This window comes from Tiliqua scincoides, chromosome 2, assembly GCF_035046505.1.
Source record: "Tiliqua scincoides isolate rTilSci1 chromosome 2, rTilSci1.hap2, whole genome shotgun sequence".
NCBI classification, from domain to species: Eukaryota; Metazoa; Chordata; class Lepidosauria; order Squamata; family Scincidae; genus Tiliqua; species Tiliqua scincoides.
Genome location: NC_089822.1, coordinates 204,310,074 through 204,325,382, shown reverse-complemented (window position 1 = coordinate 204,325,382; position 15,309 = coordinate 204,310,074). Strand labels below are relative to the sequence as shown.

General features: G+C 46.0%; 1 protein-coding gene across 1 annotated transcript in view; it reads right to left on the bottom strand.

Annotated features, from left to right (window-relative positions):
• SEMA3B (semaphorin 3B) overlaps window positions 1-15,074 on the bottom strand; it is a 71,239-nt gene extending 56,165 nt beyond the window's left edge. The window contains exon 1 of the mRNA XM_066616489.1: window positions 14,919-15,074. Within this exon, the coding sequence (XP_066472586.1) occupies window positions 14,919-15,059 (141 nt within the window). The 5' untranslated portion in view covers window positions 15,060-15,074. The remainder of the gene's footprint in view (window positions 1-14,918) is intronic.
• Window positions 15,075-15,309: the final 235 nt, after the last annotated feature.

Genomic DNA, 15,309 nt, shown 5'->3' with positions numbered 1-15,309 from the left:
AGGCACAGAGGGTTGAGATTGGAGTTTGATTCGAGGGAGGGAGAAGGGGTAATGTGGCCCTTGGGGCCTTTCTGAAGCATAAGGGAGATTTTCCATAGGAGCCACCTGGGAAGACTTCCCTCAGAGGAGAACAATTAGCCTGGGTTTGGCTTGGGGTTTCCACTAAAGGCACATGTAGTCTATGCTGGAAGGAGACCCTCCATATGTTCCTGCCACCATAATTTGTTCCAGGAGCCTAATGAGGAGAATTCCTATTATTAAAGAAGCAATAAAACTTGTGTTGCTTCATTATTATTTTTTTTTAAACAGCCACAAGTGCAATGTGTGTGTACGTGATTCAGCATGCACACATAGAGTACAAAAGCTCAGGGAAGCCAACAGCCAATGATTTTGACACTTCTTTCCTGCACGGAAGTGTTTTCTGTGTACCACATGTACAACACTGGAAGAGGCTAAGGTTATGCCAGATCCCACAGATGCAAGTATCTCATGTCAGGTCAAATTGTCTTGTAGTTTAAATGGTTGACTTGGGACTATGAATCATATATTGCTGTTGTTGATTTTTTCCTGGCTTACCCTCAGGTCTTGTAATGGATTCAAACAGCTTTATCTTATTGGCAACTCTATCCCCTACACGTTTACTCAGAAGAAAGGTCTCTTGAACTCAGTGTAGTTAGTCTGTGGAACTCCTTGCCACAGGAAGTGGTGATGGCATCTTGCCTAGATGGCTTTAAGAGGGAATTGGATAAATTTCTGGAGGAAAAGTTCATCACGGGTTACAAGCCATGATGGGTATGGGCAACCTCCTGATTTTAGTGGTGGACTACCTCAGAATGCCGGATGCAGGGGAGGGCACCAGGACACAGGTTGTGTCTTGCTGTCTTGTGTGCTCCTGAAGCATTTGGTGGGCCACTGTGAGATACAGGAAGCTGGACTAGATGGGCCTATGGCCTGATCCAGCGGGGCTCTTCTTATGTTCTTATGTTCTTAACTTATTTCCAAGTAAATGTACATGAAGTGCAGCCTGATTGACAGCCCCGTGAAACAGGTCAAGTAGTGTGCCCCAGTGGAGAACATTTGGGTTGGAACCTGAGACACCTAGATTCACAGTGACTAATTCAACTTCCTGCACAGCCATGGCAAACTTTGTGCTAGTTGCTATCTCAATCTCATGTTGTCATCTATGAAATGGGAATAGTAACTGCTTACCTGACAAGGTCATTGTGAGGATAACAATCCTGTGCAAAGGCTGCTGTAGAGATAATCCAAAATAGAGACTTGAAAATAAAAATATGACCCATCTCTGAGGCTAGCTAGATATGAAGGTTGAAACTTCAAATCAAAAACTTGGTTTGCTTACAGCCCAAACCGAACTTTTACAACAGTGGAATCATGGTCCTGCTATCACAAAGTGCCATACGGCAGCATATGCAGTGTGCTGCCATTTGGGGGCTGGTGCCACAAATGGAGGCAGTGTCAGTGGCTTGCTGCTGCAGCCGCTACCTGTGGGAGCACAAGTTAAGCATGGGGGTGGACAGAGGGAGATATGGGGTGGGAGGGGGAAGAACAGGGGAACATCTGGATGGAGAGGGGAGATGGCAGGAGGAGGACTGGGGCAAAGAAGGGTGTGCATCCCAGCAGCAATGACTTCTGCCAGGATTCTATCCCCATCCTTTCTCACCTTCTGTCTCCTTTGTTTGGTTGGCCTCCTTCAGTCTTAAAAGACTCTGGTATAAGCCTGCAGCACTCGGTATTCCCAGGCGGTCCCCCATCCAAGTACTAACCAGGCCTGACCATACTTAGCTTCCAAGATCAGATGAGATCAGGCATGTGCTTTACTCTCCTTGGAATTACACCAGTAAAATAGCTGATGTACATCTGCAGAGACCCATTAGGGAAACAGAGGCTTACTCTGAGGCAGGGGTGCCCAAACCCCGGCCCTGGGGCCACATGCGGCCCTCGAGGCCTCTCAATGCAGCCTTCAGGGAGCCCCCAGTCTCCAATGAGCCTCTGGCCCTCCAGAGATTTGTTGGAGCCAGCACTGGCCTGACGCAACTGCTCTCAGCGTGAGGGCAACTGTTTGACCTCTTTGCGTGAGCTGTGGGATGAGGGCTCCCTCCACTGCTTGCTGTTTCACATCTGTGATACAGTAGCTACAGCAAAGGAAAGGCCAGCCTTGCTTTGTGCAAGGCCTTTTATAGGCCTTGAGCTATTGCAAGACTTTCATTCATTCATATAAGTTCATCTTTAATATATTCATTTATGTATACTTATGTCAATGTACTCAAATTTTGAATGTAAATTAATTCTTTTTTCCCCCAGCCCCCGACACAGTGTCAGAGAGATGATGTGGCCCTTCTGCCAAAAACTTTGGACACCCCTGCTCTGAGGTAAGGGAATGAAAGTTCCTTTACCTTGAAGAGGCCTCTGTGACTGCCCTCCACCGCTACAGGATGCAGTGCACACCTGTAGTTGGGGTGCCACTGCTTTGATGCTGGGGGGACTTAGGATTGGGCTCTTAGTCTTGGGTCCAGGAAATGGCTTGATGGCATCTGATGCAGTTTCATCCTGAGAGTTAACCAAGCCTGGACCCAACCAGTATTTTGTTTGGAAAGCCTATGTGTAAGCTGCTCTGAGCTCATTGGAAAAAAGGATATGATTAAACTGTATGAAGTAAACAATGTCCTTGCTTGGGAATTTGTTCTGCTTCTCAAGGAGTTGTGTGTGTGTGTGTGTGTTTGCAACAACCTGTATTAAACAGTGGGAAGTCACCTCATGAAATTAAAGCAACTCCTGCTCAGAAATGCTCCAATTACTACCCTTATTTTAGACAATGTCGATGAGTATTCATCAACAGGACTGTCTGAGAGGAGCTCAACTCTAACCTCCAGCAATTGACAGATAAAAATAAATTCACTCTACTATATGTTAAGTAGTCAAGTGACACATCCCATAACAGACAGCAAGCTCAGCTGTTTCCATGCAGTGTGGCAGAAGCCATCTTTAAGGAATTTCTGAAACAGTGGATTGAAAATATGCAACTTTTTGCAGCCTGCTGCTATACATGTGTACTCAGAAACACGTCCCACTGAGTACAATGGCACTTGCTTCTAAAGAAATTTGCATAGGAGTTGGACTGTAGATCTGAATAGTATTCATTGTGTTGCAAAGCATCACAAATACTAATCATGGCTACAATAATCCGACACACTGCACTTAAGCTCATTGAAATCAATGGATTTTTAAACATGCTTAACTCTGAGTTGGACGGTGGCCAACATTTCCAGTCATGTACAATTTAGTTCCTTCTATTTTAAGAACTGGTGCCATACTTGCAGCTGGTATCATAGAAAAAGAAAAGAACACCCAATTTGAAAGTGTGCTTCATCTGCATGGTACATATATATTACTGCTCATCAAAAGTTGCCACACATTGTGAGGAAGTGAGTGTGATAAGTAAACAGGCACATTTTGAGTGCACAAAATGCATGAAATGTTAAGTATCATCCAGAAAGCTCATCAGTGATGAAAGTGGAATTTCAAATATGTTCAAAGATTTGCCAAGTTTATAAATAGTTTGTATTAAAGCCCTGCTAAAGAGTAAATGTACGAAGAGTCTTGTGGCCTGTTAACAAGTCACAGTTTTATTGTGCTATAAGCCTTTATTTATAGTATACACTTAAAGCAGCCCTGACATGAGCACATGACCAATTCCGTCACAGCAAACATAAAAAAAAACAGCCAACAGGTTGTGTGAACGCCCTTTCTATAAAGCTATTGCATTTCCTTTTTTTTCTAAATATAGGAAGCGATGCAAATGCACTGAAGCAGTGATTGTCAACCTTTTCCATCTCACTGCACACTGACAAGGCACTAAAATGGTCAAGGCACACCACCAGGTTTTTGACAATTGGCAAGGCACACCATGCTGCCAGTGGGGGCTCACATCTCCCATTGGCCCTATTAATAAATAACTTTCCCCCAAATTCTTGTGGCACACCTGTGGGCCACTCGTGGCACATCAGTGTGCCACGGCACTGTGGTTGAAAATGGCTGCACTGAAGCGACAACATAAAGTAGAGATTGTGTTGAATCAGGATTATGGCTTTGGAAGAAAAGCAAGCAATGTGTCTTTCAGGATGTTGACTTTGTTTCTTGCTGCCAGTTACTACTCAAGGAGTGTCCTGATTACAGCCAGTGTGATGTAGTGGCCAGCTAGAGTGTTGCATTTACACTAGACCAGGGAGGCTTGGATTGAAATCCCCATTCAGTCATGAAGAGATTCAGTGCTCCCCCCCCCCCCACTCTCTTCCTAACTACCTATCTTACAGGGTGACTGTGAAGATCTAAGAATGGGGTGAGAAACCAGAGCTCTTTCAATAACAATATAGAAGATAGTTACATTGATCAGGGGAATCTCTGACTTGATGCTAAGGTAGGTAGGAATACCTACTCTGTGCATGCTGAAAAGTCATCAGGGCAGAAGACAGCACAAGCACATCTTGAAGTTCTAGGCAGGAGACATGAAGATGTTCCTTCAGACTACTGCAACACCTGGTGACAGGCAATTTTGGATGCATAGCTGATAGGTGGATAGTGACTAGGCAGGTCTCCCTTCACTTACACTGTTTCCCCTCAGCTGCTTCCCAGATGCCTGGCTGCCTCCCAAACAAATGAAAACAAAATTCTTTGGAAGCTTCCAATTTTCCAGCCTTTGATGCCAAGAATAGCAAGTGCTATCCAGCATCAGGCATCTGATGCTTTGTGCTTTCCACCTTTCTGTTATCAGCAGAGCCAAGAGGACAGCAGGGCACACTGTGACCTCCACACTGACCTTGCTTCAGCAACCATCAGGACAAGGGTGGCAAAGAGGTGAACATGGCCAGCTCAGCTGATATAGAACTAATAGGCAGCCCAATCCAGAGCTTCCTGGTGCCCACTGGAAAAGCAGCGTGAAAGCAGCTACCACTATATCCAGCGAGTGCCAGGAAGCAGCCGGAGATCACCTTGGGGAAGGGGACTTTTGTCTCCTTCCCCCAGGGAAAAGCCCCAAGTGCCACAGTGGGGCTTCTCAAGTCTGCACCAGCTATTTTGCAGCACAGACTTGAGAGACTCTGTGTCTGGCCTTCTGGCCTGACAGAAAGTTCAGGATCTGGCTGAGCAGAGCTCTGCCTGGCATGGGCCCAGCACCGGAGCATCTTACTCATCCTGTGCTGTAAACATGCTTTTATTCAGCGTGGTGCTAGCTGAATTTAGGATTGGGACCAAAAGTGAAGGAATTGTCTGGTCCCTGAGAAGGGCAAAGAAGAATTTATCAGGCTCGTCTCCACATGCAGTGCAATGGGGTGGTAGAACCCTGAGCTTCAGTGTGCCCTTTTTATAATGTTCCCCAACATTACTCATCAATTTATTTTGAAGATATCCCATCTTTCAATCAAAGGATCCTCAAGGTGGCTTCCACAGAATATCAACAATACAGTTGCAAAGATACAAACTGGGGCTAGCCCAAGACCTCCTGGTTCTGGAGGTTGTGGCCAAATACTGCCCTGTACCCAATGGTGCATCCATTGTTTCTTCCACTGCTTCTCTGTATTCTGCTGCCTAGATTGAGTGAGTGAGTGAGTGGTGGGCTACAGCAGCATTTCACAAACTCAAAGTGTGCTCCTAGAATCCCCGGGGCTCCTTGAGACCCTTTTAGTGGCTCCACAAGCGCACCATAAATGGCTGCCTTCTGCCCCCTGTGCTCATCTGACTCCCCTACCGCCCTTCCTCATTCCCCTCCTGTTCTAGCTCTTTGCTGGTATTTGGAACTGGCCTTAGCACTGCACCACTCTGGGGCTCTCCGTGACTCCTTGCATGTGCCGGCAGGACTCCCTGAGACAATAGCAGGTCTGGAGGGTGGTAGGGGAGCAAAAGCCACAAGTGCTGTGTCTGCATGGTGTTGCGAACCACGCGGGAAGCCTTCTGGGGCTTCCAACATGGTGTTAATACTTCCGGTTTCCTGAAAGTACTGTTTCACACTGCATTGGAAGCCTCAGAAGGCTTTTTGAGTAGTCTCTAACTCTGCGTGAGGCTCTGTTGCGCTGGGTAAGTATGGGGGTGGTGGCATGGTGCAGGGGGGCAGCATTGTGGACCTTTGTCCCAGGGCGCATAGAGGGGCAGGTCTGTTACTGCCCTGAGACTCCTCTTAGGAGGTTAAAGGGCTCCAGGGACCAAAACATTTGTGGATAGTTGGGCCAGGGGTGATCTAGCTCACCAGTCTCCTCTCTGCTCCCCCTCCACCCCCTCTTCCTTCCTGAATCCAGGGAGAAGGAGCAGCAGAAGCAGGTGCCTTTTACCAACTTGCTGCCCAAAGCAACCAGTTCTGTCAGTCTCATGGACTGACCGGCTCTGATACAAATAATAAATCCCACAGATATCCACACAATCCAACAGCTCTTAATTAGTCAACAGGCGAGGCCAGAGTGTGCATCCTTTCACTTCTGCAGTCCTTGGGCAACTGACAATTGGACCACAGTGTTCTTTCTGGCAGGGCTGGGGAAAACAAGGTCCTGCAGCTACTCCTTCTCTGGCCAATGGATGGAGCCAGGCTGGGATTCCTCTTGCTAAGATGTTTTTCCTAGGAGAAAGGGGGTGCAGCTTCCGGTGAACTTTAGTCCTTTGGCTGAAAGCACTGGCCAGTAGGTGCTTCCCTTCAGGTCTGCCATCCCAGGGCAACTCATTCAAAATGTTTTTTAAACATTAAAAACATTTTTTCAATTGCTGCAAATAAAATCTGGGAGAAAGCCTGGAGTACTGCTCTCTGTTGAGCTGGTCTCTACTCAAGGGAAGTTTCTTTCAATAGAAGAACACTCATGCAAATTCTGCACCTGCTGGTCCATTCTGCTACATCACTCCCACACAGACCGGGCCTCGGATATTCAGGAGGTAGCTGTGAGAGATAAGAAGTGATCAGTGATGGCATTCTAAGATTTGAGGAAAAAATCTCTCACATCTCGGTGCTGATTTGAATTAGATCTGTTTGCTCAGTGTCAGCATATGAAATATTGATATGCATGTAATACATGCTTTCTGGTGACCTTGATGGTGATGGGTGGCTGAGGGGGGGGCATGGAGATGCCCTTCCCTCTTGGAACATAAACTGTACTAACTTAGTTCCCCTCTGGCAGGCTCTGCAGAAAGAGACCTTGAGAATAAAGCTGCCATCTGACCAGTCTATTTCAGGAAAGGGGTAAAGATAGCTCATGGGATATATATCTGCTCTGGGAAGAATGAGGATCCACTCTGTGGCTGTCATCTGGACATTATATTTCAATATCTGTTCTTGTAATGGGAATAATAGTGATCTTCTTTGAAATACAATGTTATAAGAACAAGATAAGGAAATGTTACTTGCTCGTTGCCTTTAAACTAGATATGCAAGGCTGCTTACATTCAAAGTGATGAAAAAAATAAAATCACCATCTTTTGGGACCTCATTTCTGAAGAAACAAAACTAGCCCAATTAAAGCATAGAATGGAAGCCGCTAAGCCTCAATAAGGGTGGGGATGGACGGTCAATCACAGTTTTGTTGGACATCAAAACCACAAACTGATCACTTGGGACTTTGGTGAATCATTCTTCTGAGCTTACTTTCCCAGGGAGGTTGCCGTAAGGGGTGCTAAATATGGCAGCCACTTGGACACTTGTGGCAGTAATGGAAACAGTGCTGGGTGGGTGCTTATGGAAAGTGGCAGCTGAGTGAATCTCTCTTGATAGAGAAGCTGCTGATCTTTTCCAGTAGGAACAGCCATTTAAAGAAGCTTGCTCGGTCTGCATCAAATTATGCCTTCCCCCCCACCAGCTTCCTTTATCAGAGGGAAGGATGAGCAATAACCAAAGTGCTTTATCTCCCTTATTTAGAGTGGTTAGTGAGGTCATAATCTCTAGAGTAGGCAGATGTAAACACTTCCCAGCCTTTCACGCACTTGCTGTCTGGGCTTGGATGTGTTGTTTAGGCTGTAGTGAAGGTCTCCTGGTTTCAACTCTGCACAATAATGAACAGCCAAGGTCATGGCTGAGTGAAGATAATTATTGGGCCCTGAGAATCCTTTCTACAGGACAGAAAACACCCCAAGTGTCAATTGGTCTAAATGTAGTATGACCTACCCATTTTTAGGGGAGGGGTATTTTGACTGGGATAGGAGTTTAATGAGATAGGTAAACATCTGTAAACTCCTCAGACTACAGTTGTCTTGGGGTAGAGACAAAGAATGGAAAAAAGGAAACTTCTCTGACCTCCTCACTACACTACACTACAGGACATTATCACATTTTCCTTCTGATAGCTTCAAGGCAGACAATATGAAGTCAATTTAAGCCAAAAACACAGCACCAGGCAACCAAACAATTGAAGGGGCAGTTCAACAATGGTAAAACGAATCCCCAAAGTCTGCCTAAATTTAGAAGTCCACCAGAAGGTGGACAAGGAAAGAGCCTGTTACTCACCAACCTTGTAGCCAACAGCAATGGTCTAGAGTAGGGGTGCCCAAACCCCAGCCCTGGGGCCACTTGTGGCTCTTGAGGACTCCTAATCCAGCCATGCGGGGATTCCCCCATTCTCAAAAGAACTTCTGGCCCTCCTGAGACTTGCTGAAGCCCATGCTGGCCTGATGCAACTGCTCTCAGCATGACAGCCAATTGTTCAGCCTCTTGTGTGAGCTGTGGGACAAAGGCTCCCTCCACTGCTTGCTGTTTCACGTCTGTGATGCAGCAGTGGCAGCAAAGGAAAGGTCGGCCTTGCTTTGTGCAAGGCCTTTTATAGGCTTGAGTTATTGTAAGAGCTTCATTCATTCATATAACTTCCATCTCTAATATATTCATTTATGTAGATTTATTTAAATTTGAAATGTAAATTAATGCTTTTTTCCCACCCCGCCCCCCCTGACTGTTGGAGAGATAATGTAGCTCTTCTGCCAAAAAAGTTTGGACACCCCTGGTCTAGAGAGTAGAACCTTCTAGGAGCTGGATAGGATCAGGCGGACTTATATGAACGAAAGTGGTCCTTTAAGTAACCTCACTGCAGATCATGAAGGCTATGGTCAGTTTGCATGACCAACAAGACTTCCACCTCACTTCCATATGTGCTATATCGGAATTCTATTATCCCTCTGAGTTCAAATATGTCCACATAGGATTGCAACTCGAATTACCACTGGTTTTTATTGCACAGTGGTAATTAGCAGGGAGGTTATTACATTGCTATAATAAGCATGCAAAGCCCTTGCCTTGGCCAGTCTGCCCCCACTTCAAAACGCACAGATGTTTATTCCCTTACCACCAGTTGTTATGGTCCATGTATACAAGGCCCCAGAGGCAGGATATGGGCTAGATGAATACTTGGGTTGACTGTGACCCAGCATGGCAGTTTCTTTTAAACAAGGCTTGTTTCAGCCAGTTTTGTCAGTGGGGGCAAGCCTGGTCAGCCTTCAAACCCTGATTTAAGCCTTGTCCAGTTTCAAAGTCTCCTAGAGCCTGGCTCTCCTCTGATTGGATTCTCTCTGGGTCTTCAGGGACAGGTTACTGTATTTATATACTACATTAATCTTGTCATGCAGCCCACAGTGGTCTCTCCACTTGGAGGGGGTGGTGGTCTCCTCAACTTATGCATTCCTGCCCCCATGTTTATTAGCATCTCTGCAGTGATTAAGCAACAGTAATGAGACAGCCATTCTATTCTTCTGTTCTCTCAAAGTGTTTGAAAGAAACTGTCATGAATACATCAGCATGTAAAGGAACTGCCTGGAAAGTTTTGCTGTGGAAACTATCAGGCTCAGCGTCATTTAGGCATAGATAAAAATGCATGTGGCACAGATAACATGGGTGGAGCAAGGGACAAGTTTCATGCACAATTGATGTGAATCCTTTGAGGAGGGAATTTGGGATGTCTGGTCCAACAGTTCTCCCACAGAATGTTGCCATGTGATCATTTTATGCACAATAAGCATCACATGGCTCGCTACAAGCTAGGTTGGGACGATAGCTCTATGGTAGAACATGTGTTACATAGAGAAGGTCCCAAGTTCAATACCTGGTATCTTCAGGAAGGGCTGGAAAAGACCCTGAAACTGAAAAGAGCTACCAACCAGTGTAGCTGATGCTGAACTATGTGGATCAATGGGTTGATTAACATAAGGCAGCTTTGTATGATAGGAGCATATACTTAAGGCTCCTAGAACTGCCTAGGTCACAACACTGCTCATTTACCTCAACCAATTGAGCAATTTAAACTTCCAAGACAGCAATTTTCAACTGATTTGCCAAGGTACGTTGGTGTGCTGTAAAAGGTCCACGGGTGTGCCATGGGAGTTTGAAGCACAGTGTTGAAAATTGCTGAAAAACTCTTCTGGGTTCTGCACCTTTGTTTCTAGGGCAACTGTGGCCCAAATCCTAACCAACTTTTCCAGCACTGGCATTGCTGTGCGAATGGGACGTGTGCTGCATCCTGCAGTTGGGGGGCACTCACGGAGCCCTCCTCAAAGTAAGGGAATGTTTATTCCCTTACCTTGGAGCTGCATTGCCCTTATGTTGGTGCTGGAAAGTAGGTTAGGCTTGCACCCTGTCTGTAGTAATGGCTCCGAAGGCAAAAGAACAGGCAACTCGTTACAACAGACAGTTGCCCTAGAAACAGAGTTTCAGAACCTGGACAAGTCTCCCGGGACATCACAAGAGGTGAGGACCATAGAGAAGACCATAAAGATCAGTGAGCACTGAGAAGAAGAAAAAAATTGCTGTACCAAGATCTCAGTGCAGAACCATAGCACTGTCACAGTAAGCTGAAAGTACAAAGATCAAGCACAGCACAACCACAATTAAGTGCAATGGTCCATTTATTTAAATGGAGTGCACGCTTTCATTTCTCCTGCTGAAAACTGAGATTTAAGGGTGCATAATGGTGCACTCACTATACTTTGAACATGAAATGCAAATGGAAGAATATGTGGTAGGTATTCAGTATCCTAAATAACTGTATTCACAGACAAGTAAACTATATTCAAATCCCTGCCCAATGAGGCTTCTCCAAAAAGCATTTCTTCCCGTACTACAATCCAGAACCCAGCAACCCAGTAGCCAGATATGCATTCGTGGCTAGTGAATTCCTGCACTCGGGGATCTCTAACACTACAGCATGAAAGAACTTTTTGTATGGAATAGCACAGCTTAACTCAAAACACTCATGAATCTTCACTGGGGGTACAAGAGAAATATTATTTGATTGTGTCACACAGTTAGTCAATGACAATCTGTGGTAGAGACTTCCTTTTCCCAAGTCCAGACAATGGAAGCAGGTGAGCTTCATCAAATGAGCATGGAAAGTTGATTTTACCTCATCTATCACTCAGTGGCCTGGTGCCTCATCTGTGCTTGGTGCATGGAAAAAGAAATGATCATTATAATCTATTATGTTTCTCACACTCTAGATGTGACAAACAGAGGTTCACAAACACTTGTGTTGGAAAGGTGCACTTTTAGGAGGGCAGGATTAGTCATAGCTAAGGTGTACACACTGTGGGAAATTAGCTTTGCTGCATAATGGACAAAGTGGCTCTTGGATGAGGGATGGGGAAAACTAATTATCATAGGACAATTGGGAATAGGCACCAGAAGTTCCAAAAAATAATTGTGTTGATCAACATAACGTCAGATCAGAGGAATCCAAAAACAGAATTTCATAGCCATTTCATGCAAGCTCTCTCTAAACCACTGCTCCCCACCTAGAACTACATCCAAGGGGCTTTGCTCTTAACTGTCCTGCTCCATCTACATTCCTATCTCAGATTAGAATCAGGGCTGCTGCCCTCTTGCCCTCATTGCAATCTGCCACTGATGCAGCCTGCATCACCTCTTCCAACAGGCGAGCCACCCCTGCACATGACATTAAAACACATTGAAAATTTCTCTGAACAGTAGTAGGAGTGCAACACTTGCATTACCAGTCCTAGGCCGTAAGACGGATCTAACAATGAATCCTTTCCACTTCCACATTAAAAATGAATACATATAAATATCAGGTATGGTTCAAAGATGTTTGCAGCATCACATGTGAAAACGTTCTTACTTCTCCAAGACTTGAGCACCAGATTTTATTTCTTCAGTTTCCTGTTTGGCTTGCTCAGTCAGGTTTGCTGACTCCAAGTAAGATGGCACATTTTTGAACATTTGCAACATTCATGGCACACACAGAACCTTCCAGAATATGTAGGGAGAATAGTTTCGTGATGACATGTACGGTAAAAAGCATTGTACTGTGCATGGAACACGTATACCATGTCTCAGCAAAGCAAAGGAGGAATTAGATCTAGTGAGATCTGAATTCACTGGTATTGCAGACCCATTCACTTTCTGGATAACTCCTGGATAATGCCCATTATTGATCTTGCTGGGGCAAGTTGCAGGCTGGAAAAATTATGGTCTGCTGGCTACCTGACACAGCTCTGACATCATGGTTATTTAAAGTGTTTTGGTTTCATGGGCAGAATTATTCCAAAAGCACACCAGAAGTGACCCAGAACTTAAAAGATGGGAAGGTAGAGGACAATAATTAGTGGAAGAGTGCAGCCAAAGGGGAGAGAAAAGAGCAAGGAAAGCAAAGGAGGGTGGGTCTAGGCCAATGTGCACAGTTCTCTGTTGATCTAATTTCTCCTTTGCTGCTCAGGAATGCAGGCTGGCTCCCCTCACAAGCTCTGGCTTGTTTCTGCTGCTGCCTGAGAAATCCTGGTTTATACATTAACACCAGCTCCTTCTGGAACCATATTTCTCGGTCACATGAGTGACCTTTATTAAGCAAGGCATTTCCAGTGTTGAATTTATAAAATTCAAGCCTCTTCTGTCAAGAAGTCATGGCTTGTGATGTGGAAACTCTTTCCCTACATTATCATATTGCACATTGTCACTAGTGTACTCTCAGTGGAAATTCACTCTGCATGTGCTGAGAGTCACACTTGTCTACTATTTCATCACTCCCAGGGCTCAGCCCTAGCACTAAGACTAGGCTTTGGGACTCAGCTCTGTCTCAAATTAAACCAGACATTCCCTCCCTTTCTTCCTAGGGTTGCCAACTTTTTCCCAAAACAGCTCTGCTGCCTTTGACAATTACAGAATAGGCAGAAGTTCAGGCACTGTATGATGTAGTGTACCCAGTACCCAGTTCCAGTGTGAAGATGTAGTGATGGCAGAAAGGTGCACCTGCTACATTTTGGTTATCACGCATAGTAGCTGTAAAGATCCAATAGTACTGTCAAAAAAAGTTAGTAAGTGTACTCTCCCTTGCTCTTAGGTAGGCACACTAATGACCAGAAACTCCAGAGCATGATGTAGATTAGAGGTTAATGCAGTGATTTTCAACCTTTTTCATCTCGTGGCACACTGGCAAGGCACTAAAATGGTCAATGCACACCATCAGCTTTTTGACAATTGGCAAGGCACACTGTGCTGTCAATGGGAGCTCACATTCCCCAATGGTCCTATTGATAAATGACCCTCTCCCAAATTCCCGCGGCACACCTGGGGACCATTCGTGGCACACCAGTGTGCCATGGCATAGTGGTTGAAAATGGCTGGGTTAATGTGTCAGACTAGAATTGGGAAGAAGTGGGTTCCAATCCTCACTCTGTGAGGGTCACTTATAGTGACCTTGGGTCAGCCACTCTCTTAACCTAACCTTCTGCTCCATGGGGTGAGGATAAAAAGGAGAGCTGTGTGTACTCTGGCCTGTGTTACCTGGAGGAAAGGTAGGCTGTACGTATATAGTAGAATAAGCTCATGTTTTGAAGGGAGGAGGGGAGGTGTTTATAACTGTATGTACTACTAATTGTACAACACCTTCCTTACGGACTGTATATAACGCTTCACGCAGTGTCAATAACACTTCAAAAGTGTTAACTGAAGTTGGTCAGGTAGGTCATGAGGTTCAGTGTGTGCTAGGATAATGCATAATGAGGTTTGAAAGAAATGTCTCTTTTGGAACATGGCTTGGGATTGGTAGGTGGAGAGGGTTGCCAACTGGCCCCATGAAGTCCTGGCCTTCTGCACTTGTGCCTTGAGCAGCTGTTGGATCTGCAAACCTTTCCAAGTGCGGCTTTTCACCACATGGAGATTAGCATTTATCATGGGGAAAATTTTTGCACGCTGACCTGCTATTCAAAGCCTAGAGGCCAGTTTGCAAAACTGACAAGCCACAAGTTCAGTTCTCAAAACCCAGCACAGCATCTGATCCACCCATCACTTTGGGGGGAGAGTAGCAGCAGCAGCAACACATCACAGGAAAAGAAAAATGGCAACAAGAAGAGTTCCTAAAATGAGCTGCACATCTTGCCACCCTCCTAGCAACGCATCTTTAAGCCATTTCTGCCCAACGTCCCATATACGCAATAGGGATGAAATGCATACACCTGTAGGCTGGGCAGAAATTTAAGAGGAGCATGAACTCCCAGACCCCACCTGTGTGCATGAGGCTGTAATCCTATCCATACTTTCCTGGGAGTAAGCTCCACTGACGATAGTGGGACTTACTTCTGAGTAGACATGGATAGGCTTGGGTTCTGAGGCTCCTCTCCACGCTTTCCTGGGAGTAAACGTCTTTGGCTCTGATGGGGCTTACTTCTGAGTAGACATGCCTAGGATTGGGCTCTGAGGCTGCAGTGCTTGCTACACTTTCTTGGGAGTAAGCCGCATGGACTCTGATGGGACTTACTTCTGAGTAGACATGCACAGGATTGGGCTCTGAGGCTGCAATGTTTGCTACACTTTCTTGGGAGTAAGCCGCATGGACTCTGATGGGACTTACTTCTGAGTAGACATGCACAGGATTGGGCTCTGAGGCTGCAATGTTTGCTACACTTTCTTGGGAGTAAGCCGCATGGACTCTGATGGGACTTACTTCTGAGTAGACATGGCTAAGGCTTGGGCTGCGAGTTCCCCCAGCATCACGCGCTCGGCACAGAGCAGGAAGAGCCCGGTGCAGCTCTGGGTCTTGCAGCCGCTGCGGCGCGTGTGTGTTGGGGGAGGCCGCTTGCCACATCGACCACTCCGCCGCCAGTTTTGCTTGTGCGCAGCCTCTCAGGCCAGCAGCTGAGCGGAGCGAGCCGGGAACAGGAGAGAGTGCGCAGGGCACCGGCCCGCCCCGCGGGACTGCCGGAGACAAACAAGCGCGTTCCATGGAAAGGGAGGAAGGAAACTCTCCGCGGGAGCGACACTGCAGCCTCCTGGAAAAGCCAGCCTCGTGCCAGAGGGAGCAGCAGAACTCTGCGATCCCAGCTCGGTGTGTGGAG